The following is a 23,240-nucleotide window of genomic DNA, read 5'->3' as shown; positions in this document are numbered from 1 at the left end:
TTGTGTTGCCGTTGTTCATGTTGTACCTTCTTTGCGACTTTGCATGTGCTGCAGACTTTTGTTGGGCTAGACCTTGAATGGAAGGGCGAACTGACTCCACTTTCTTCGTCTGATCCATGTCTGTGCGTTTACAAACACCCCTTGCACTAACAATTTCATAAAAACAGATCCTTATCAGCTTATCAGCGGCTACCACAGTTTCCCTTGTCCACGTCCACGTCCGACGTCACAAACATCACGAAGTGACTGCTACGACGGTACAAAGCAGTGCTTCATCAAGTCAAGTTAAGTCAAGTCAAAAATCGTACTTTTAACATAACAGTTGTAGAAACCGCGGTTAAATTTGACTCGTGTTACCCAGGTTTGAATTGTTTTGTTTACTTGACTTGTTCAGAGCGTAGATAATCTGGCTAGGAACCGCCAGAGCAAAACGGTTTCCCGGATGAGACAGTTCCTATCTTGCGGCGAAATTTACAACAACCAACGAAACAACTCAGCAAGTCAAGCGACCATGAGTCGACTTCACCAACTTTTGGCGAGATTTGCCGTGTTGAAATCGAGCCAGATTTGGCTTGCTTGCGTCCGGCTTGCCTTCAATGTGTGAAGCACCGAAACGGACTGCTACGAGGTGCAAGTTTGTGGCATTCAAGAATCACAGTTCACCATACGAAGGGGACATCAAAGTATAATTTACGACGGCCTACAAAGGACCGACTTGTATTGATGAATCGACTGATGACTGAGTAAGTCATCCCAGATCGAGGAGAGTGAGAACCAACACTGCCCAGTACTACTACTACATATATCCTTGAAATTGAACCCAACACATTTTTAACAAGTCCTTGCCTCATCCCGCCCAGTCCGGGCTTCTCTCATCACCAGTTCAACATCAATCAACCCAAGTCAACTCGCTTCGCAAGCCGTCATTTAAAAGCACCATCGTCCTCTCTCTCTCCAAAGACAGAAAGAGAAAAAACGACAACATGTCTCAAGCTCAGAAAAGAAAGAAAAGAACAGACTTTCTGGGGTATCGTGGTAAAAACGCAAATGCAGCACACCGCTAAACAACTGAAAAACAAACTGAATCATATGCTTTGCATGCCATGAAAAGAATCTGACAATTGGCAACAATCAAATCAGATCAGATCACATCAATCTTTGTCGCCAACTCCAGCCTTAGCCGGGGTCATTTAGACCATGATCGATCGTGATCCCGACACCATTCGGACAAGGGCCGAATTCCTCGCAACAAGCGTTTTCGCTTGTCGTGAAATTGAGGAGCCGAAGAGTCCTTGGACTGAGGAACACCTTGTGGTGTCGGTGTCGGGATCGGTTGACCATCGGGATGATTGTCGTTGCCAAAGTGAGAACAATGACATGCTCGCAATGAACAGAGTGTTGAGGGGGTCAAGATGACCGCCCCAGCTGTTATTGTTGTTGCTGCAGTATGACCGCAAAGCAGTTACCACGAGACAAGAGACGAGACCAAGTACGACTAGCGGGAAAAAGGAGGATTGAGAGGAAGATGACGCGGAGGTACTGTAGCTGGAAAGCTTTTCTCCAATCTTCGCGAATCCTTCTCCGTCGCCGCTTTCTCGTCGGCCTGGCAGGATGGTGGTGGTTGTGGACGACGGTGACGAGGCCATCGTTGTCGTCCTCAGGAGGGTCGAGTTGGAGGCAGCGCTATGGCAAATGCCGCAGCTGCTGACATCTCGGGATGTTGTCGGGAGGTCTACCGGGAGACCAGCAAATCCTTGCTTCTGTCGTTGAGCAACAGAGCTCTTGGATTTGACTGGTGACCTCAACCTTGAAGACCTTGCAGCCGTCTCGGCGCGAGACTGTTGTTCAACGGATGATGCGTGTTGGGTGGTGGCAAGTACACCGGCATTCACAGATTGCAAAGCAATCGGCGACTGTTGTAGGTGCGTGCTACCGGCGTTCATCACAGATTTGTGACTTACGTCATGAGGTGCATTTTGAACATTCAGCGCCGGGGAGAGAGGACGTTGTGTGGGTGGAGAATCTGGAATAGGTAGCGTTCCTGGGCCAATCACTACAAAATGTTGATCAGAATTCTGTAGGATTACCCTGCTCTCATTGCCTGATGCGAGTTGGCGACGGCGTTGTTGTTGTTGTTGTCGTACAGTCAGTTGACCAGGGGTCTGTACAGCTGGCGATACGTTGCTCAAGGTCTGTAGGTCTCCGCTTCCATGGAGTCCGCCGTATACCTCAAGTGGCAGTCGTTGGTGACTTGTTATTACTCCGGAGGATACGGATGGCGAAGATGGACTGGAGCGTGACTCAGTCCTGTGGGCAACGACGCTGGCATCGCCGAAGTATTGCTGATCGGCGTATCCAGAGTTGAAGGGTGCGTAGGACTGCTGCTGGCCAAGGCCGAGGAGCTCCTCGTCGAGAGAGAAGTCGGCAGGTGGCGAGTAGAGGTTGAAGTCGACATACTCGGTGCCATGAGGAACGCCCGGGTTTAGGTAGGGCAGAGCCGGAGCGGCCGTCGAAATCACCGGTTCGATGGCAATTGCCGGTGAAGGGCGAGTGTGTACCGGGGTCTCCGGAGTGAATACCTGCGACGGAGAGGCGGCGGATGAGGAGCTGGTGCTCTGGTAGAAGAGCTCCTGGGAAGGAGCGAACTGGTCGAAGGTACCAGAAGCAAAGTCGGGGAAGGCATCCTGGTCGAAGTTGAAGTATTGGTTCCAGAAGAGGTCATCGACGTTCTCGGTTCCTTCAACAGAGGGCACGGCGAATGCGGCGGCGTCGAAGTTCTCAAAGTTATCGGTGACGAGCAACTCGGGAGTGGTCTCGACAACTGGAGCAGGCGGCGGTGCTTTTGCTGTCTCCTTCTTCTGCTTCTTGGTGGGCTTCGGCTCGGTCGCAGCGGGAGATGTGTGCGAGGCAGCCCGCTTCTTGTGGCTGGGATCGCAGCGGACCTTCCTCTTCTTGCACGCATCGCAGGCCTTGATGATGCGCATGAGGTGGGCATGGTCCCTCTGCTCCTTGGTCTTGCATCCCCGGGAGGCAGAGTTGGTGACATCTCGGCCATCCTTGGTCATGATCCGCATGCCAGGGTGGTTAGCAAAGTCGACGGGCTGCTGTCGCGAGCTAGGAGCAGTCAACTTCTTGGTGGCAGAGGTCGAAGAGCGGGCCTTTACTATCCTGGTAGCGTCGTCGAAGGAGGCTGGGGAAGTGAAAGAGGCCGGGGACTGGGTCCATGCGCTCGAGTCGGAAATGATTGGGGAGACGTTGAAGCTGGATGCGTAGCCAGAGTCGACGAACTGCGAAGAGCTTGCTGGAGAAGCAGTGCTAGCGGAGGCAAAGGAAGTCGAGGGGACGGGGTAGAACTTGAAGTTGAAGCCAGTGCGCTGCGAGTAGCTGAGGAAGTCCATGGAGATGTGGGCACGCTTGTCCTTGATGGATGCAGGACCCGGGATGAAGGCGTTGATCATCTCGTCGAGCTCGGGAGTGCCCATGGCAGGGAGCCAGGTGAGGGCCTCGCCGAGGTTGGCCTGGCAGACCGAGAAGCCCTCCATGAAGGCGTTGGCCGAGTTGGTTCGAGACATGCCCGCCATTTGAGCCAGAGTCTCGGGGGTATCGGGGATAATTGTTGATGACAACGTGTCGGAGTTAAGGTAAGCAAAGTCTCGTGACTGCTCCAGGGTGGGCCAAGTCGATTGGCTTTCTTTGGTGAATGGTTCTTTGGTGAGAATGTGTGCCAGCTTCTGGAAAGCTTGAATGATACGGTTGAATCAAGGTTGTTTTTGGCCAAGCGATACCGATGGGTTTGCTTGCTTGTCGTGGGTGTGGTAACTTGAGATTGGTGGGGTGCCGGCAGGGCAGTAGGGAGATCTCCGTGATGCTTGACGGCGACGGGGATGCTCCTCGACTGCTGACGACGACTGCCTCGTTAACACCGACGGCTTGTGCACTGGACACTTGTTGAGTGTCGAAAGACGAAGGGGGTTGTCTTGTCAGGGGCACCTGTGGTTGGGAAGCCGGAGTGACTGTGTGCTCTCAATTCGATATCGATGGAAAAAGGAGGAAAAGAGAAGAGCAAGAAGGAGTAGGCCGATGGAGTCAACGCCGATATTTCACTTGGACCAACAATGCGAAAGCAGCAAGAAGTGACCACGAGAGGGCGCAGCGAAGACATGGGGAGGGAACGGCCGTCGGCGAGCCTGATTAGGCTTAGCGCGCTTCGGCCAGCTACTTCTTGATCTTCTTTTCTTGTACGTCTGAGCCGCATCGCAGCTGCGTCAAACATAAGACGACCGTCCTCCCCTGTTGAAAACTCATGGAGGAAGTCTGCTTCAAGTTTGAAATCAGGTCGTTTTCTACAAGATGTCGAAGAATACGTACCACTTTGATCCGTTTGTGAAAGATCTCTTGGTCATGTGTTGAATCTTGATGTTGGGTCCGGCCACACCAATGCTACAAAATATTCCAGCAGCCAGCATTCCATCGACCCAGCAAGGGGGTTGTGGCAGCGGCCTGCATGGTCGAGCACGGCGAGCGATTCTAGGTGGGTGCAACGCTTGATGTGTGCCTAAATAATGTGGAGCGAAAGGGTTCAATGGGATGTGCATGTGCGTATGAGTCAATTGAACCTTGTTTTCAAGGTAGCCGACGCAGCATCTTTAGAGAGCAGATGGCTTTGATGATGATGATGATGCTGTGAGAAGACATTTTGGCGGTTGGGAACCCAGCAGACGGGAGCTCTCCACCTTTTTTTTATGATTCATACCTTCCTGTCTGACATGATGTTCACTATGGGATGGGATGGTATCATCCAATTGACGACTTTGCGTCGCTGTCCCTACTTTAAATATTCCAATATATCTTTCCACCCAGTTCTTTGCTTCCTTCACTTGAGAGTGATGATGTTGCTTCACACAATCAGGCTGCCTATCTGCCTGGCAGGGCATCTCTCGAGGTTGACAACTTCAATCTCCCTCGTCCGTTTCGTGGAGAGAGTGGGTACGGTGGGGAGCGGCGCCAAGCCAGGCTTGTCTCCATTTCCTCGCTTTCCTCTTGAAATGATTGGACAGCTTGCAAGCTTCCAAATGCTGGGTTCTTTTCGGGCAAGGGTCCCCCAGAGCTTACCCACAATCCCTGCACCGACGAGCATCCTTCCTCTTTCAGTTCTCTTCCTCGACCATCCAAGCAACCAACCAGACAAGACAATTCCTCTCACATCGCTCGGATAAGGTTGGACAAAAGAAAGCTTAGTTGAATCGATGACTCTTCAGCATCTCCGCCAATTGCCGTAGTCTGCAATTCACATCAATGCGACGCCATGGGAATTGTGAATTGGGCTGTGTCCATACACTCCCACACACACCCATATGAGAGTGGTGGCTGTGTGTGACTCTTTGACACTCCAGTGCAGCAAAGAACGAGGAAAACTGAGGGGGGTCTCGAAACCACCGATTGATAACAGCGGCTAACAGCCACCGCCAACTACCAACCATTACCTAACAACTAACAGCCTTGTCGGCTTGGTGTCCAGCATCGTCCACTCCCCATGTACATGTGTGTGGGAATAGTGGTACTCACTGCCCTGCCAGGATAACATCGCCCGTAAGGCTGTTAGTCCCATTCTTAGTTGGAACTTGGGAACGAACACGCGGGTCTTGTCAACGGTCTCCAGCTAGCATCTAGTATTGGCCACCTGGGTTATCTAAATGTCTAATGCCCTGCCTGGACAGAGTAAAGATCCATGTGCCTCCTCGAAACCATCCTCATCATGTTATAAAATCATTATAAGCTCGGCTGCCCGAGCGAGTGACTCGTTACGTAAACCAAGCCACTTGTTGTTATGTACTCTATTAATTCAGTTCATCAGCCCACAAAGTCCGACGCTGACAATGGCTGCGACCAAAAACACCATAGAGACCATGGACCAAAACGACAGCATCCTTGCTGAGCTGCTCCTCCCTGAGGCGTGTACTGAAAGTGAAGATACAGGACATCGAACAAGCGTTTATATAAATCGAGGAGTTGAAAAACCATCATTAAAATTTGGAATAAATGACGATGGAGCGAGACACCAACCAGTGTTGCAAACACAACCGCGATAGGACCGGACGCCGAACCGAACCGAAGAGGCAGGAGGGAAAAGAGAATTAGATTCTTGAGTCGAGACAAGGGTGATCTCCGCCTTTGACCACTCATTACGCGATCAAGGACATCGGCAACAAACTTGCCCTTCCCTCCTCAGCAACCTCTTCGACAGATTGGGATCCAGATCGAAACAGCCACATCCCAAACACCCCAAGGGCAATACACACAGCCGATACCAACGGCATATCTTCTGCGGCCCGTTTGATCAGAGAAGACGATGGGGCGGTGGTGGTATTCGCATCCGAAGACCCCAAAGGAAGTAAAAGCAGCAGGATGAGATAGTGCGCCAATGCGAGACAGGGGAAGTTGAGGTTGAGGTTCGAGAAGGAGAAGGACTTTGCTGATTTGAGGATGAGGGAGAACGTCGTTGGGGAGGCGCATTTGGCGAATGACTTTTGGGGAAAGTGGTGGTCTCTGAAAGGTCCTTTTGAGTGATCCTTAATTGTGGTGGGGGAGGTTGAGTTCTCATCGCGATGACGAGTGAAACCTTGTTTTGAGGTTACTTGGTGAAAAGAGTGTTCAGACCGTGGTGTTGGTGCCGTTCCAAAAGTCTGATTACTCGTAGAGCCGGCGTAGCTGCTGCCGTAGATGCCGTAGGAGTTGGATGTGTAAGGGTTAGATCCATGACAGTTAGGTCCGTAAGAGTTGGATCCGTAAAACGATGGAGGACCCAGCAGTCCGTTTCCGAAGCCTTGCCCTGTAGTTATCGTCGATGTACCAGACGTCAAACTGGGAGCAGGAGGCATCATGGTACCGTAATACCATGTGTCCAACGGACCAGAGGCATCGCAGAGTAAGCAAGCGTCGTTTTGGCATTTTGTGCAGCTCAGAGCGAAGGGTCCTTCGAAGGCGCCGCAGCATTTACATCTACGTACTATCTTCTCGTTGACAAAGGGCTCATGTTGAGTCCTGTAGTGTTCCAGGAAAGTGATATGATTCGGGAAGCGTGCGTGGCATTGATACGATCCGTTATCGGTGGGCGCCACTGCCCATGAATCGATGGCTCCTCGTTTGCATTCCCAGATGAGGTCGTTGGTGAGTAAACCAAGTGGTTTGTCAACATCTCCAACCGAAGAGGCTGGCGAGGACAGCATCGGAGAACCGGGATAAGAGTTGGGAAATGGTGTGTATGGCTCACCAAAGCCAAGAGGGGCAGGATATGAGGGGCTATAGGCTGGGCTATAGGCTGCATTGATATTGGTCGGGGCGTCTTCTTTGGACAGGAAGAGACCTCCCCTGGAAGTATTGACCAGCGTTGGACTTTCAAGCACGATGTCGTCAGGTAGATGTTCGTGGTGGTTCACGATCGGCTGGTTAGGAAACCCGACAGTGTGGCTGCCGACTCCGACAAGTTCGTTCGGACATTGCACTGGGGAATAGAACACTGGCGGACTGATGGGGATATGGAGACTTGGTGAACTTGGGGATACTGATAGTCTTGACCGTCTCAATGCCTGGTAGTTGGCTTCGAGTTCGGCGTCATCGAAATGTGTACACTAACGGTTTGACAAACAAGAGTCAGCCATTCTATGCCATCAACTATGGGCTTGTCTGTTGGATGGGACAACATACTTTGACTTTACGTGTGCGACATTCTCCGCAAGCACCAACGTATGTCCGAATAAATGCCGTTCTCAGTCTCTGGGGTTCTTCCAAAGGTTTGGTGCGGTGGCCTCGCCTCTTGCGCCCACAGTCCTCGACTCCTCCATCCGAGCCTTGTGTTGACGCTGGGCCAGTACTGCCGATTGAACCAGTACGAGATCTAGGTCGTCTTTGGGGTGTTGGAATTTCTAAGTAGGGACTGTGACCGATAACGTTCCGTCTGTCTCGTTCTCGCTGCCGTAGAGCTTCGCTTAAGCGCCCCGTACGTTTGGATTCTTCCTCAACATCCCGCATCTGGTTGTAGGCCCTTTGCGCTTCTGGGCTCTGGGGAGGTTTTCGTGATCCCTCAGCGCCCTGATCAGGCTTGGATGAACCGCCCCTGAACATGGCGCTGATGAGTTATAGCTTGACTTTGTTCTGCTGTTGAGACGTGTTGAAATAGAAATGACGAGAACAGTTGTTGACTATACAATCGGACTGCTTAGCGGAAGGGCGAAAGGTTGGTATGAATAGGTGAGGAGATGAAGGAGGTGTGAGTGCACAAGGCTGCGACACGCAAGTGTCCCCCACCTGATGCTATTCGTGTACACAGTAGAGGGGAACAGACTCGGAAGCAACAAGCCACAAGGAGAAGAGAAGAAGGGTTTTCAAGACAGAGATATCGATAGAATAGTGGAAACGGGTAAGATTTGTGTGAAAAAGTAGACAAGAAGAAATGTTGAGGAAGAAATGTGCCAACAGATGGATAGGTGTGTGCCTCCTCAATATCTTGGAGAGCCCTTTCCGGTGAGAGTACGTACAGTACACGAAACAACCAAGGGGCTAGGCACACCCTCAGGCAGACACCAGCCTGTTGGCCGTCCGTGGAGAGTGCGCGCGACTGCGACAAACACAAATGAAATGGTCAAAAATGGCTCCTAGTGATGAAAGGTAGAGGGAATGAGAAGCATGGAAGATGCACATACCTCTGGATAGTCACCGTGGACAGCGTCCCTTCATTTTATAGTCGTCGTTGGTACCTCGAATTGGAGACTAGATTGGTAGGATGTAAAGCTTCGAGCCTCATTCTGCCCAATTGGGATTTGAACCCACCCTTTCAATTGGCGCAAAATGCTGTCCTGTCCTTCGCCTCTTTTCCATTCTTCCATTGCCCAGGACACTTGACAAGAGGCTTTACCATCCCTGTGCGTTTTCGAGGTGAATGGTTAGTAAAGCGCGCAGTGGAAGAGGCCAGTAAACACCCCGGAAGTGAGGCCAAAAGACATTTCCCAACTTCGGGCAACTTTGTCCTGTACAATGACAGAATCTGACAAGACCATGCCTGGATTGCACATAGACTCAGTTACCGGGCAAGCTGAGCATGGAACAGCTTCGTGGCTGTTCATGTTTACCCCTCATATGGTGATTGCCCCCCGTTGTATTCCTTATGAACGTTGACCGGCCGAGCCCTACAAGGTAGACGTCCCCTGGTCCCTCATGGCAAGCATATATCCGACGGGTAAGCCAAGCCGTTCATGAGACATTTTCCGATCGCTCATGGAACAAGTCGGCTTGGTTTGCAAATCGCCGTGAGGCGTATGCGGCGGGACCTGGCGAGGTAGCGACGAATTACTTTAATTCCAAGCTCAGCTGTGGGGGTCGCCCGGTTCCTTTTCGATGCTCAACCTGTCGTCGTACCCCGGCTCGAGTAGTAGGTACGGGTATGTTTGTCGTTGGTCTTTGGTATTGTCAGATGAACGCCATCGCCGTCTTCGTGCATTATATGCGGAGAGCAGAGGTTGAGGCGGGAGAAGGTCGAGAGAAGTACAGTTCAACCCTGGTTTAATTGTTAGCGCGGGACTTCCAGAGGGCTCTTTTACCTTTTTAGGCTGGCTAGGCGAGAGTTCTGACTTAGGAATTTTCTAGTTCGCTATTGCCCGCTGCGAATGGAGTCAAGTTTTGGTGCATATGTGCGGGACATGATCGAGTGTTGTGGTTTTGCGGTGGTTTGGACCAATGGGAGGTCCGGAATCCCGTATTTTCTCCCCTATCGAAAGAGGTTGTAAGAACCGCGCTAACAATTAAACCAGGGCTGATCTATAAGCTCGCCCCACGTTCCAGTTGACTTCAGAAGTTAGGTTGCCTTTGCCAAGAGGTTACAATAGGGTGTCACCTGGACGCTTTAGTGATGTTGTGAGCCCTGTTCCTGAATGCCGGATCCTTCCGGGTACCTGGTGATAGAAACGCGTCATTAGCAAGCTTGGGAACAACATACACGACGATGCTTTTCAAATTCGTCGGTGAAGTTATATCCATCTTCCCTGCATAGATTATTGACTTGTTCTCGTATCGCTCGCATATGTGCCCTTTTTTCTGGGGTAGGACATGCGCCGTCGCGTGCATTGGTTGGTTATTAAAGGGGTGACAGTTCAGGTACGGGCGACCAACTAAAGAGGTCCTAACTACAATCTCGACTACCTCGTTCCGCTTGATGAAAAGGTCAACTGGGATGCATATGTTGTCTTCTGACTTTGCACGATTCCAAGGGAAACTGTATCGATAACAAGGGACAAAAATATCAATATTGCAGGGGCAGGTCCTTGTTCCTCGCCATTGAAATGATGTTGCTGTGCCAGTCGGGGATAATGGTCCATTCCTAGGCACAAGGGTCGTCGACCAACTAGGCTTCCTGCGTCTCAAAGGGTGGAAGCATTTAGAGAGCCTGAAATATGATAGTGCAGCCTGGTCTCATGGAGCTTTGCTTAACGCTGGCTTCGCGCCAGAGATAATTGCGGCAGATTTAAGCCGGTCGCCCCGTTTCCAACAGGTCATATGCCTCTCTGCTCCAGGGACCGCCTGCTCGAGCAGAAGTGAAGCCGGGAAAAGTCATCTTCCGCTTTGGCCGTTCTTCGGGACCGGATCCTGTGGCTTCACGCCTTGATAGCTCACGGGTTCGTGGGACTATACGCTCTGGAGGGGGCTCAGCAGGAAGAATAGATTGCGGTACCTGGCCTGCTGCATGAGATTTTAGTGCTGCTTTGCGACCTCTTGTAGCCGGGTTTACGATCCGCACTGGAGCAACATGGTTGGATGAGTTGTCCACGGGCGGCATTGTTTTTGCAGGACCATCTAGTGGAACCGGAACACTGACGGCAATGTCAGTTTGGCGTTTGTCCTTCACACGAGAGTTGTGAAACGGTGACATTGCCGTATCGCCCTTCGCTTGAGGTTCCTTAGTTCCTGACCCGTCACTACGGCCTGCCTGATCTGGCACAGGTAAAGGGGGTTCCTTAATCTCTTGAGCCGGCTGTGGTTTGTGGTTGCGGACTGTGGCTGATGCCGCAATATCGGCCGAAACGTTGCCACTTCTGTTGGTAACAACGTTTGAGCTGCGGTCGGTTAATTCATTGCCAGGCGCTTGTTTATCCGTGAACGGTGCCGTGGGGTCGTCTTCAGGAGTGACGTTGTTGCTGTCAGGACTCGTAGCTACATGTGAGGTCTGTTCAGAAACAACTTCAGGTTGTTGTAAGGAAGCGGTATCAACCTCATCTCTTAAGACAGAGAGCGGTAGCGTCGATTTGGGCTTCTCAGTGCGTTCTGTGTTATTTTCCGCCATGGTTACCTTCGGGCTCTTTGGCGTAACGTGATTTTTCGTGTTGCTATGCGAAGTTGAGCTTTCTTCGGCCAATAAACGAGACTCTGCTGCCGGATGGCCAGGGACTGGTTCGGCTTGTTTGTGTATGTTGATGACCGGAGAGCTGGATGGAACGAAGCCAATCACCTCTCTGCTCTTGATGCTTTTCCTGGCGAGTTTGGCTAAGCGTGGACCAACAGGAACTTGAGGTAGCTCTTCGTCAGCACTTTCTGCAGCCGATTCAGGCTCATCGGTTTTGCTCCCATCATTAGACTCGGGCGAGGCTGGTCTTCGAGTGGTTCTACGCCTTCGTGGGTATCTTGATATCTCTTCGTCTTCTTTTTCACTCTCCACTTCGATGTGTACTTTCGTCTTGGGTTCGGGAGGTTCAAAGCTCTCTTTGGCATTGACTTCCTTTGGCTGAGCATTCCCTTTTCTCTGCGCAACGTGGGAGTGGTGGGATATCGAACTGGAGTCGGAGTCGCTCACTAAAGTTTGGCCTTTTTGCTGATTCTTATTCTTTGCTGGGCTTGTCCGTGAATCCGTAGCGGCGGCAGCAGCTGACTCGCCTCGATCTTGGTTTGCGACGGGTCGGTCTCTGTGGGACTTGGAGAGGATTTCAGGTCGTCCACTATCCCGGGATTTGTCTTTTCGTGGCGAATTGGTGTCGATGACGGGCATCGGGGAAGCGAAGGGGTCATCATCCGAGTCGTCGGGAACACTTGGGCAAGTTTCCTGTTGATTAACCGCAAAGTTTTCGTTTTTGCCCACAGTCCTAACACTTGTACGCTCCTCCATGGGCTCGGTTGCAACCTCATTACTAGGGCTTTTTGCTGGACGTTTGGCTCGCTTCGGTTTCTCTGACAGTACTAATAAACCACGCTTCTGTCGAGATTTGATCTTGAGCTCCACCATTGGCTCATCTTGAAGTGTCACTGGATCTGATTCATTCTGTGGTTTTTGTCGAGCTCCCTTGTCGGTAACGGGCTTCTTCACGGACGTAGTCTTTTTGCGTTTGTTCCCTTGCGTCTTCTCTGCAACAGGAGCGGCACGTTTCGACCTAGCCCCAATGACTGGCCTGGGAGGTGGAGAGGCATCTCTGCGCTGCTCCCGGCCATCCTCATTTTCGTCGTCGTCGTCGTCGTCCAGGATGATAGTCTGTTTATTCTTATTGGACGACGTCAAACGAGAGCGCGTAGAGTTACTACTCTTATTGTTGTTTAGCAATGCAGAGCTCTTTCCTATGCTCGAAAGCAATGTGCCCTTTCCTTTGGCAACTTGCGGGGGCTTGGAGCTGTATGCTGCTTCACTCGTAGTGGATCCAGTAAAGAAACTTGAACGTCCATAAGGCCGGGTATTGCTGTCCTCTGCGTGATGTCTCTGATCATCATGATTCGACGTCTCCTGCACGGGATCACTGTGGTCCTCTTGTGACACGAACAAACTCTCTTCAGGTGGTGAAATGCTCTTTTTAGCCGCTGGTGTCGGTCGTAATACGTTCGCAACTCTTTGAGTCGTCATGCGGTTAGGGCGCATGGTGTGAGCCGTTCGAGTGGGCGCAATACTTTCCTCTTGCTGCCGAGAGTCAAGCTCTTGTGGTGGAGAGGGTTCCCGTCTAGTCTGCACCTTCGCTACCGCAGGGCGTCGCAAGGGTGCCGAGCTCGCAGGTGCTCCGGACAGGGTCAAGGGCGCACCGAACAAACTCTGAGCATATCCCATTTTGCTCGGAGGTGTGTCTTCATACCGTCTCCTCTTTGATGGTCTAGAGCTGTCAGCGCCATCGTTGGGTTCGTCGACGCTGTGTCGCTGTTCAAAGGGCGATTCGTTGGATACGAGAGCACGACCGTGATGGCCTGTCGGGGTGCCAAGAAGCTGGTTTAGGGGTCGGTGTCGAGTTTGGAAGTAATCCTGTTGGGCGTTGTTCCTAGGAGTGACTCGGAGGGGCGTATGCGCGGGAGTAGGACGGGCTGGCCGTGACGCTATTATTGCCTGGCGCTGCTCCTTCTCTTTCGCGCGTTTGTCTATCAACTCTGAGAGATCTTGTTGCTGACGTGCCACACATTCGGCAACTTGGACGATGACGCCGCCCCGTTCCAGCTCAATCTCTTCCCCCTCGTCGAAATCCCAGTCGCGACGCCAGTGCATATCACCCACATAATTTCCGCGGTCATCGTGGACCATGACGCGCCTGTTGAAGGTGTGGTACTTGAGGCGGCCATCCTGCCATCTCTTTTGCTTCCTTTTCAAGTCGTGGGTGAAAAGGCAGAGGAATTCGAGCACCGGGGCAGTGCTGCCTGTCTCGTTAGCCCCAGCAGCCGAGCGCCCGGAGGATACAACAGATGCCATGGTGCCTGTCGATGGGCATGTCGCAAGGGAACGATCGTCTTATCGTCACATTACCGATTGTGTCTGGCGTTCGTCGAGTGGTGGCAGATAGCCCGACTGTCAGTCCTAGATTGGTTGAGAGAAACAGCCCGTTCGGGAGAAGCGCAGAATAATCAGGTCTTTGTCATTGAAGGCAGGCGTCGTCTAGCCTCTGGCAGCTTCCACAGGGGCAAGGCAGCTTAGGTAGGCAGGTGGGCGCGACGACGGGTAGCTTCAGCAAAGGAAGGCGCGTTCAAGCGCGCAGTCAGGTGACTGCAATCTGTTGATGCAGAAAGTGCAGTGCTGTAAACTGCCCAAGGGGCACTCCAGGCACCCGTTGCCAAGAACGGGCCACTGCCCTGACAATTCAGGGCCGGGGATGGGGCCCCGCATGCCGGTCTGGCATCCCCCTGTTTCGCGCTATGGCAGTGACGCTATTCTGGGGCCCAGTTAGCGCTGTCCCAAGTTCACCAGATCTTCTCATTATTCCCGTCTTGTGTTACCAAGGAGCAGAGGCTGTGTTTATGCTGTCGTTGGCAGCACTGCATGAAAGCCAAACGGCTTCGAGGCATTGGAAAGTTGTTGACGGAAGTTTCGACACATGATGTTGCTGCCCGCAGCCCATTGATGCAACTGCATGGCGGCGCCCCCTCATTTCCACGGCCCGTCGGCCGGCATCGTTATGACTTTCAGGTCCCTCTCTCTTTCCTCTTCTGCCAGCTCGTGTTGGGCCACACCAGTCAAATCGATGTCGAAGAACAGGATGACGGGACATCTGAGATGCTCGTATATGATACCTACTGTACTAACCGTTGCTGCTACCTAGAAGTCCAGAGTCTCCATGGGCGACTGACTAGTCATAGGTGTTCACCTCTAATTTCCTATTTATCCTATGTCCAATTTCGTTACTAATTTACTTGCTCCGAGCTACCCTCTGGGCAAAGGGACAGCCTTTCGACCCAATTCAACACTTGCTCTTACCTTCTCTACGAACGATACTACCCTGAGACAGTCATCAACCGAGTTTTCTGGCCAAGCGTTACGTACAGGTAGTCCTGCCTGTAACACCCTGGGTTTGTCGCGAACAACATTTCCGCGACAGGGCCTCTTTCCTACGCCCATTCATCCTCCGACAAGGACAGCTACATCGAAAACCTCTTCTCCAAGAAGCCTCGATCTATCACCCATTGATCGGCGGATCAGCATTGGCTTCGCCTTGCATCTTGGCTGCCAAGCATCCAATCCAGACTTAGACGGCAGCAATCGAGGTACACAACAAAAGGTGTCCCAGTCGCCCGCCTACTTTCGCACTACCCAACAACCAAGATGCAGTCTGTGCAGCGCCAATTCACAAAGCTTCGAAGCAAAGGCCCCGGCAACAATGCTGCGGTCTCTGTTTTACTGAAGGAGTACGAAGATGCGGACCAGCTCCTTGCAAGGGTAAGCTCAACAATGCTGTTCTCTTCTCCTAACCGGCCACCTACTGTACTGTCGCTGACTTGCCTCGTGATCCAGCTACTCGAAAACTCCCGGGCCTGGAGGGATGCCTGGGCCTCGCTCATCCACCATCAACTACAATTTGTCGTCGAACTCGAAGGCCTCTACGATCCCATTGTCGGCGCCTCCGATGGCCATGGCCGCGAATCCGTCCCTACCCCCCGGCTACAACTCGAGCGGACATTCAGGTTGAAGCAGGCCTATGGCGAACTCAAGTCCGAGCTGGCGGAGGAAATTGGCACGATCGAAGAGCGAGTGGTTCGACCGGCTGTGGAAGCACGGGATTGTATCGCGCCAATTCGTAAAACGATCAAGAAGCGAGAGAACAAGAGGCTGGATTACGAAAGGGCCCAGGACAAAGTCAGCAAGCTTCACAAAAAACATACAAGGACTCCAAAGGAGGAAGCTTCTCTGGCAAAGGCTGAGGCGGAGATGGCCCAAGCGGGTGATGTAAGAACTCAACTTCGAGGCAACTAAACTTGGTTCGATGTCGGCCATGCTAACTCTGCAAGTAGGAATTCGCCATTGCAGATGAACACCTCCAATCGACCCTGCCGCCCATCATAAACGCTTCCTTCAGCCTGGTACCTTGCCTGCAAGCAGCCTTGGTTCTGATCCAGAACCGCCTGTTGGGACTATATTATACAACCGTTCACGGCTACTGCATGGAGTCCGGGTTCCCCTCACCTCCGCCTCCCATGTCCGAGGTGGTAGCGGCATGGGAAGCCGCCTTCGTTCCCGCTCGGGATGATTTCGAGTCCGTCAGCATCGTCGCCCGCGGCAAGGCAGCCCATTCACCCATGGCCCTACAGGCCCCCGAAGGCCCAGGCCGACGGATTTCGGCCATGATACCCGGGAGGAACGACATGCGTCGAGTCACTTCACCAATGCCATCCACATCCAGTGCGTCAACATACGGCGGCGGCGGCGGTCATCCAGGACGCAACAATCTTCGCATCCCCTCTGCAGGTGGTTACCCCTCCCGCACCCCGTCGCCCGCGGCATCCGATCGATCCTCGTACGCCTCCAGCCCGCCGGCCTCCTCTTATTCCGGCTACTCCGGCAGCCAAAGCCAGCCAAGGAGACTCGAGTACCTGGCGCCTACCGACTTCACCACGGCTACTTCCCTGAGCGACCGAGGCCCGGTAGACCGCACCACGCTCGAGAACAATAGGCCTTTTCCGAGGTCTCCGTCGACTCCGTCGATGTCGATCAACAGGGCCCATAGCCCCCAGGCTATTCGAAGTGCTGGCAATAGCAATGGCAACGGAAATGGAAACGATTACTTTGCTCTAGCGGTCGCCAAGAAGAGACCTCCTCCCCCTCCACCGCCGAAGAAGATCGCGAGCCAGCAGCAGCTGGTTGAGTATGTGGTTGCGCAGTACGCGTTTGCTGGGCAGGGCGCGGGAGATCTGGCGTTTAACGAGGGCGACAGGATCATGATTGTCAAGAAGACGAATACGGATCAGGACTGGTGGGTTGGTGAGTTGAATGGGAAGAGGGGCAATTTCCCGGCGAATTATTGTAAGCCGGTGTGATTTTGTTGGTGCTGTTTACTTACTGCGGAGCGGGATATCCTGGACCGCGAGCGCGTGTTTTTGTTTTGAAAGCGAATTCAGGGGGGTAATTGACCTGTGTGATGGGCACAACAACTTTCTGCTATTGCCCGCATGAGGAGTTGAGAGGGCTTCGCCGAAGCGTGGTTGATCGGTAACTCATTTGTATGATTTTGTAAACTATAATAGTTCAAGGGGGAAACGAGCTGTAACGGAAACGGGACCACGCGCTGAGGTTTGCAGAGCACATAGCATAGTGTTTAATCAAATGAATCATGTACTACAATTAACGGACCGACAATACTCTCATCTGCCAGTGTTCCTATGACGATAATCCCGAGTCTTTCCCTTCACCATCTTCACCTTCATCTTCCCCAGCACAATCCCTCACTCGTCTCTCACTTCTCCTCGTCCTCCTTCAAACCCGCTCTCATCACCCTCTCATCCCCCCCTCAAGCCCCCTTAGAACCCTCTCCGCCCAATCGGCCATCCCACCGCTCCTCCCCTCCCTAACCCCTTCAGCATACGACACTCTCCCCCTCCCCCACTCCAACCAATCCTCCACCCTAGCTCCCCTATCCCACTTATCACTATCAAATAGACCAACACTAACATCAATCACATCCTCCGCCTCCTCAGCGTGATAAAACACCGTGGCTCCGCAAGTGGGACAAAACTCCCTCCAGACTCCGGGGGAGGATTCGTACCTGTTGAGAAGACCCCGAGGGAGGGTATTGAAATCTCGACCACCTTCAACAACGGAGGCAAAATGGATATTACACGTCGGCACAAAAGCCCAGCACTGAACTTCGAAGCCAGAGGCCAGGCGGCAGGATTTGCAGACGCAGGCGGCGGTGAAGTATCTGGTGAATTTGGTGTTTTCGTCTAACGGAGGGGTTCTGGCGGAGGAGGAGGTACACTGCGGTTCAGGCCCGCGAAGCCACCACTTCTCGTCATGAGGATTCGAAGTCACGCTTTCTGGCTCCACGGCGTACGAGTACATGACGTCTGGGTAGCCGCGGTGGGGGAGGGTGCTGGCTTCGGAGGGGCGGGAGAGGGAGAAGGAGATGCGTTTGCAATGGCAGGCTGCGTGGAGGACGTGGTCGAGACCGTTTGTGTTGTTGGTGCTTGGAGCAGTGATGGTGTGGAGGATCTTGGTGGCTTTTTGGTTGTTGTTGTCGGATGTGGATGTGATTATGGTTGGAAGCCAGAGAGATAACCCCCAATCTTTGGTGTCGTCCACCTTCTGGTGCTGCCAGTTTATTTTGATGCTTGGATTATCTTTCTTGGATGATGTGATCACGCCTGTTGCTACCGCCCACTCAGGTTGTTCTTTGTAGCTGTCGTCGTTGTCGTCGTCATCACTGTCGGAGTAATAACTCGAGCGCTGGAAGACGTGACAACCACATGTTGAGCAAAAGTAGTAACTTGTTGTTTCAAGGTTTGGGTGGTCCGGGTCCGAGTGATATGTCGTGAGGCCGTCGACAGAAGCGGGAGCTGATGAGAGGGCAACACAGGATGTGAAGAGTTGCCCGCTCAGGTGTCGGCAGGATGTACAATGGCAGAGGACGATGTCGGTATCCACGTGAGAGAGGGTTACTGTTTGTTGGATGGAACCGCAAAGGCAGGAGATGGTGGCATTGCTGCGTGCTTTGGTAGACATCTTATTGTCTGTGAATCAGGTGGGGAGAATGAGTGTTGAAGTTCTTGGTCGGGAGCTGTTATCAAGTTGTAGAATGATGTTGCGTTATGCTTCGAATATCGTGGGATGGAGTATTGTTTAGTTGAGAGTGCTGTCCGGTTATGAAGAGTTTCTGACGGGTGGTGTACTCTTATACATGGGAGGCTTGACCTCATAAGATTGATGAGATCCCAATGATTGCTGCATTGTAGCTTCCCCCTATGTCGGCTTCCGTTTCAAACAAGGAAGGAGAGAGACAAGTCGTCGCTCAAAGGGCGCAAATGACATCGATACTGCGGGGCTCTTTCCGTCTTTGATCCCTTGTATACATGTAGACATGGCTGCCACGTAGAGGCAAGTACCACTTGCACAACATGCCTTCCAGATCTTCACTGCATCGTAATACAAACACCTTCCTTGTGAGTGAAGGCCACCGGTTCTTGGAGCGAAAGTGAAGAAGCAAAGATACAAAATGTGTCTTGATGATGCCCTTAGGAGTTTTGGTCGACTGTTCCTTCCGAGTCCATCATGCCAAGTTCCAGTCCTCACCGCATCCAACTTGTCGACGTAATCAGTTTGAAGCACTGCAACGAACTCAAGACCCAGGAGTTTCATGAATTGTTTATTAGGTATCTTTGGTATCTTCCACCCGACCTCAATCATGGGCGTATCATTTTCCGCCAGCCATTATCTCACAGCCCCTATCCATTAACTGTTACAGACGCCCTCATCACGACGTTCATATACTTGTATCCATGTTTTCATATCCAAACATCTCCAAATCATCCATTCATTCATGTTGTTCTCATCAATGATGGGCGCCCTTTTCGTTGACGGCCTCAGCTGGGAACTCAGTCGCGGAGCCTGGCCTCGATCCAGATGAGCTGTCACCCTTCTCTCCAACCAGCACCGGCCCCGGCTCAGTGGTTCCTTCGATCGACCTGACAGGCTCATCCCTATGCCAGGGAGCCTTGCCCTTAGCAACGTTGACCATCCAGGTGGGGATGATGCTGCCAAAGTTGGGGGCCCATGGGTCCTTGAACTCCTTGTTCTGGGGAACAATGCGACCGCCAGAAGCCTTCTCGATGATCCAGACGAGGGTGTTCATGAGCCCGTACATGAGGATACCGCCAATAAGACCGTTGGCGATGGAGTAGGTGAAGGCCATCAGGGCAATGCACACAAAGGCGGGAATGGCATCGCCCATATACTTCCAGTTGATATCCGTCACAGCGCGGACCATCATAGAGCCGACCAAGATAAGGACGCAGCCGGTGGCCCACGGTGGAATCGAAGCGAAGATGGGGGCAAAGAAGATGGCGATGAAGAAGCAGAAGCCAGTCGACATGGCTGTAAGACCTGTCTTGCCGCCCTCACCAATACCGGCACCGGACTCGACGAAGGCAGTGACGGGGGGAGTACCGAAAATAGCACCAATGGCGATACTGACGGAGTCAACCATGTAACTGTACATACAAATGTTAACAATCAACGACCAAGGTACAATCCAGAAGGCAGTGAGTACGTACGCAATGGTGGAACCCTCAAAGTCACCAGTCTCCACATCGACAAGGCTGGCATAGCGAGCCATAGCATACATAGTACCGGTGGTATCGAGAATGTCGACGTAGAGGAAGGTGATGAGCGCCAAGCCGAACTGTCCGCCGTGGCCCGAAATATCCCACTGCTGGACGTTGAGGACGTGCTTGATCCGGTGGAAGCCGACAACCTTCTTGAAGAAGTCGAAAGCATCGTTGCCGACATCGGTGTAGGGAAAGTAGGTAACCGCGGTGGTGCGGGGCCACGAGATAACAGAAACGAGAATGATACCGGCGATGATGGCACCCTTGACGCGATACATCAGGAGCATGGTCGTGAGAACACCGCCGCAGAAGATGCCGATCCACATGGTAGGGTTGCGCATCTTGTCACTGGACGGGCATTCACCTGTGACGCTGTCGCGAGAGGAGGGGTGGCAACCAGCAAGGTCGAGGGGCGTGTCGGTACCGCCGACCACGAGACCGATACCCTCGGAATAGGTCATGCCGATGAGGGTCAGGAAGAAGCCAATACCGACACTGGTGGCCAGCTTGATGGACCGGGGGATAGCCCGAGCCAACCACTGACGCATACCAAGGAGTGCAAGACCGAAGAACACCCAGCCTTCGACGAAGATGGCAGTAACGGCAACCTGGTAGGGAACAAGACCCTGTCCGTTGAATCCGACGACGGTGTAGGCGAAGTAAGCGTTCAAACCCATGCCTGGCGCAAGTCCAATAGGCCTGTATCATTGTCAGCAAGCCAACACCTGAACTCACATCGAGAACCATAACTTACAGGTTGGCGAGGAGACCCATGAAGAAAGTAGCGAAAGCAGCAATGGCAGCGGTGGCGGTGATGAGATCTCTCTTGACCTCAGCCTTGCAGATAGCATAGGTCGGGTCATTGATACACCACCTATCAACCTTGGGATCTGCCGTGCAGACGCAAGTTCCTCCAGTGTCGGAGACGATGCTTCCGTTGACGGCAATAATGTACCTGCCACAAGCGTTAACAACCGCACCACAGATAAATCAATATCGAATGTGTTGGAACATACGACATGGCGAAGAAGGTCGCAAGACCAGCACGCATCTCGGTGAAGAAGTAGGACCCCTTCCTTTCTCTGGGCTGTTGGCGAAGTTTTAGCAAAGAGGCACGCGGCCACTCATTTCCCAAAAACGGCGCTCACATGTCCAGAGCCATCCAGCTTGAACCACCATCCAACCTTGCTGGTGGCAACCTTGCGGTTGAACGAGTCAACCCAATCACCAACTTTTCCCATCTTTGCAAGTTACGGCGAGCTGCGGAATCTCGAAGACGGTATATGCTGATGTCGATGAGACGATGTAGATGATCGGCCGAGGCGAGCACGGACGATTCGTGTGGTGTTTTAGCTTGGACCGGTGAGAGATCGATATGGCGGAGAGAGGATTATGTTGGTCGGTTCCCTTAACTGACTGAAGAGTCGTTGAAGTGGAGGAGGATGGTCGACCTGTTAACGGCGCACAAAGCACGTTTGCAATGAGCGGTTGCCGAAGCTTTCACCAAACCCTAGCGAGGGACGCAAGAGCATTGGTGAAGGAAGGAGAAATCCTTACGAGTCGACCGAGGCCTGGAGGTGGGCGGCCCATCTTTATGAATCAAGACTGTGAGGTACGGTACCAGATGGGGATGGGCGCTTCTAGCCCTGACGAGTACTTGCGCATGCTAGCCCGACCGGGGACGAGTCCGCGCGTGTGGGAAGCCAAAAATCCCAAAAGGACGGGAAAAACCCGATAAAAAATTTCTTATCTCTCGTCCCAAGAGGGAAGAGATGGGATGGCTGGCCACTCGGGCCCAGTTACGCATGGAGATGGTGGGTTGCGATGGAGTTGTGATCCTTGGCGAAGTGGGAACCGGCGATGTTCGAGAAGTGGAATTGCATGGACGGCATTGGCCCGAATCTGCGGGCCTTGCAGGCTCATGAAGATGAGAGTGAGACAGGATGACGGGAATAACCTTGTCCTCGACTCCCCACCTGTCCGTCCCATAATGTCATGCAGCCAAACAGCACGCGCACAAAGCAAAAGTTCAGCGAGGGCTCGACGGGGACAAGACGGGCCATAAAGTCGCCTCTTCAATTCAAGCCCTCCAGTGCCTCTCTTCCGAGTCCCGGCTCGCCGCCAGTGGGACGCCGTAGCGACCGTTTTTACCTGGAACGTCACAGATCTTCACAATGAGGATGATCTCTCACAACCGTCCCGAGGTACACGTGTAGGGCAGGAAGCCAAGATCTCAGCTGCGTGAGGGGAACCTTGCCCGTACAAAATATCATGAGTTTGGAGACTGCCCATCAACGATTTCAACCCTCACAGGCTGGAAATTGCGGTTTTGATATGCCTCGTCTACCTACACGCCAGAGCTGTTTCACGCCAATGGTAGCGTATTGAACTGACTTTTGATATCATGTAAGAGCGCACTAGGGGACCTGGCCCCGGGAGCCCTACAATAGGCCATGTAACCGTCGACTAGCAGGGCTCTCAGCGACCGACCGATATGAGATTCCGCTCGAGATAGGAGGAACAGCCTGCATTGGTGAAAGCTCCCGCTTCAACAAGCAGCGTTACATGGTGAGGCTTACCCTATTTTAGCTGGATTATCATAACATCGGTCCATCGCGCGCTTTTCAGACTCGAGACTCCGTGGCCCGGCAGGTGGTAGTAAAAATCGGGTGTGCAAGCCGTAGTACTAACAGCACCAATGTGTGCACATCCCATTTTTACTACCACCTGCCCGGTTATAAAACACCACCGGGCAGTGGGCAGCTCGTCGTCCGTCCTCGGTATCGATCGTCCTCGTCCCCTCAGGGGTTCGAAGAAAGAAGAGGGGCCGCCTATCTTTCGCCAAGGCTGACCTGCATGCAGACGCCATGTGGGATGGCATTCGACGACATGTCACGGTCTGTGGTCTGGATCTGGACAACGACGGTTTCCCGATTGGCATGTTGACGACTCCTCTCCGCGAGAAATGAGGCTCTGACAAAAGTTAGTAGGTGCAGAATCGAATTCGTAGGGAAATCCCGTCGGATTCGGTGCTGTGTCTGTTGCTCCTCCTAAGGTAGCTATCAAACCAAAGCGTCCAGAGACACCACACCACGCGGCAGGATCGTTAGTGCCTGTTTAGCCCGTGGGGGTTACAGCAACTCACAAGCTCACAGCATCAGCTTCTCCAGGTCAGCGGCCCTTGCCGGTTTGCAGAATTGGTCGTCGATGGG

At 52.7% G+C, this 23,240-nt stretch overlaps 6 protein-coding genes across 6 annotated transcripts; 1 reads left to right on the top strand and 5 right to left on the bottom strand.

The window, feature by feature from the left end:
* Nucleotides 1-1,190: 1,190 nt before the first annotated feature.
* On the bottom strand, nt 1,191-3,581 carry B0H65DRAFT_416142 (uncharacterized protein; the record flags this gene model as incomplete). The annotated part of the gene is made up of 1 exon (XM_062824029.1): nt 1,191-3,581. The coding sequence occupies one exon, from the start codon at nt 3,579-3,581 to the stop codon at nt 1,191-1,193; it is 2,391 nt and encodes a 796-aa protein (XP_062685839.1).
* A 2,554-nt stretch (nt 3,582-6,135) lies between these two features.
* On the bottom strand, nt 6,136-8,606 carry B0H65DRAFT_13495 (uncharacterized protein). The gene is made up of 3 exons (XM_062820855.1): nt 8,535-8,606; nt 7,705-8,198; nt 6,136-7,628 (listed from the first exon to the last, which is right to left on the bottom strand). The coding sequence occupies exons 2-3, from the start codon at nt 8,119-8,121 to the stop codon at nt 6,183-6,185; spliced, it is 1,863 nt and encodes a 620-aa protein (XP_062685838.1). The 5' UTR covers nt 8,122-8,198; nt 8,535-8,606; the 3' UTR covers nt 6,136-6,182.
* Nucleotides 8,607-10,314: 1,708 nt separating this feature from the next.
* On the bottom strand, nt 10,315-14,039 carry B0H65DRAFT_13412 (uncharacterized protein). The gene has a single exon (XM_062820841.1). It carries the CDS (start codon nt 13,691-13,693, stop codon nt 10,514-10,516), a length of 3,180 nt encoding a protein of 1,059 aa, XP_062685837.1. The 5' UTR covers nt 13,694-14,039; the 3' UTR covers nt 10,315-10,513.
* An 896-nt stretch (nt 14,040-14,935) lies between these two features.
* On the top strand, nt 14,936-16,972 carry B0H65DRAFT_13468 (uncharacterized protein). The gene is made up of 3 exons (XM_062820849.1): nt 14,936-15,151; nt 15,227-15,658; nt 15,724-16,972. Exons 1-3 carry the CDS (start codon nt 15,038-15,040, stop codon nt 16,744-16,746), a joined length of 1,569 nt encoding a protein of 522 aa, XP_062685836.1. The 5' UTR covers nt 14,936-15,037; the 3' UTR covers nt 16,747-16,972.
* Nucleotides 16,973-17,197: 225 nt separating this feature from the next.
* Nucleotides 17,198-18,837, bottom strand: B0H65DRAFT_584256 (Mss4-like protein; the record flags this gene model as incomplete). The annotated part of the gene is made up of 1 exon (XM_062830891.1): nt 17,198-18,837. Exon 1 carries the CDS (start codon nt 18,425-18,427, stop codon nt 17,198-17,200), a length of 1,230 nt encoding a protein of 409 aa, XP_062685835.1. The 5' UTR covers nt 18,428-18,837.
* Nucleotides 18,838-19,253: 416 nt separating this feature from the next.
* On the bottom strand, nt 19,254-21,269 carry B0H65DRAFT_437809 (uncharacterized protein; the record flags this gene model as incomplete). Its single annotated transcript, XM_062825336.1, has 4 exons — nt 19,254-20,727; nt 20,783-20,983; nt 21,045-21,115; nt 21,177-21,269. 4 exons carry the CDS (start codon nt 21,267-21,269, stop codon nt 19,254-19,256), a joined length of 1,839 nt encoding a protein of 612 aa, XP_062685834.1.
* Between the last annotated feature and the right edge of the window lie 1,971 nt (nt 21,270-23,240).

This window comes from Neurospora tetraspora (genome assembly GCF_033439725.1).
Source record: "Neurospora tetraspora strain CBS 560.94 chromosome Unknown B0H65scaffold_1, whole genome shotgun sequence".
NCBI lineage: Eukaryota > Fungi > Ascomycota > Sordariomycetes > Sordariales > Sordariaceae > Neurospora > Neurospora tetraspora.
This window is presented reverse-complemented; position numbering and strand designations above follow the sequence as displayed.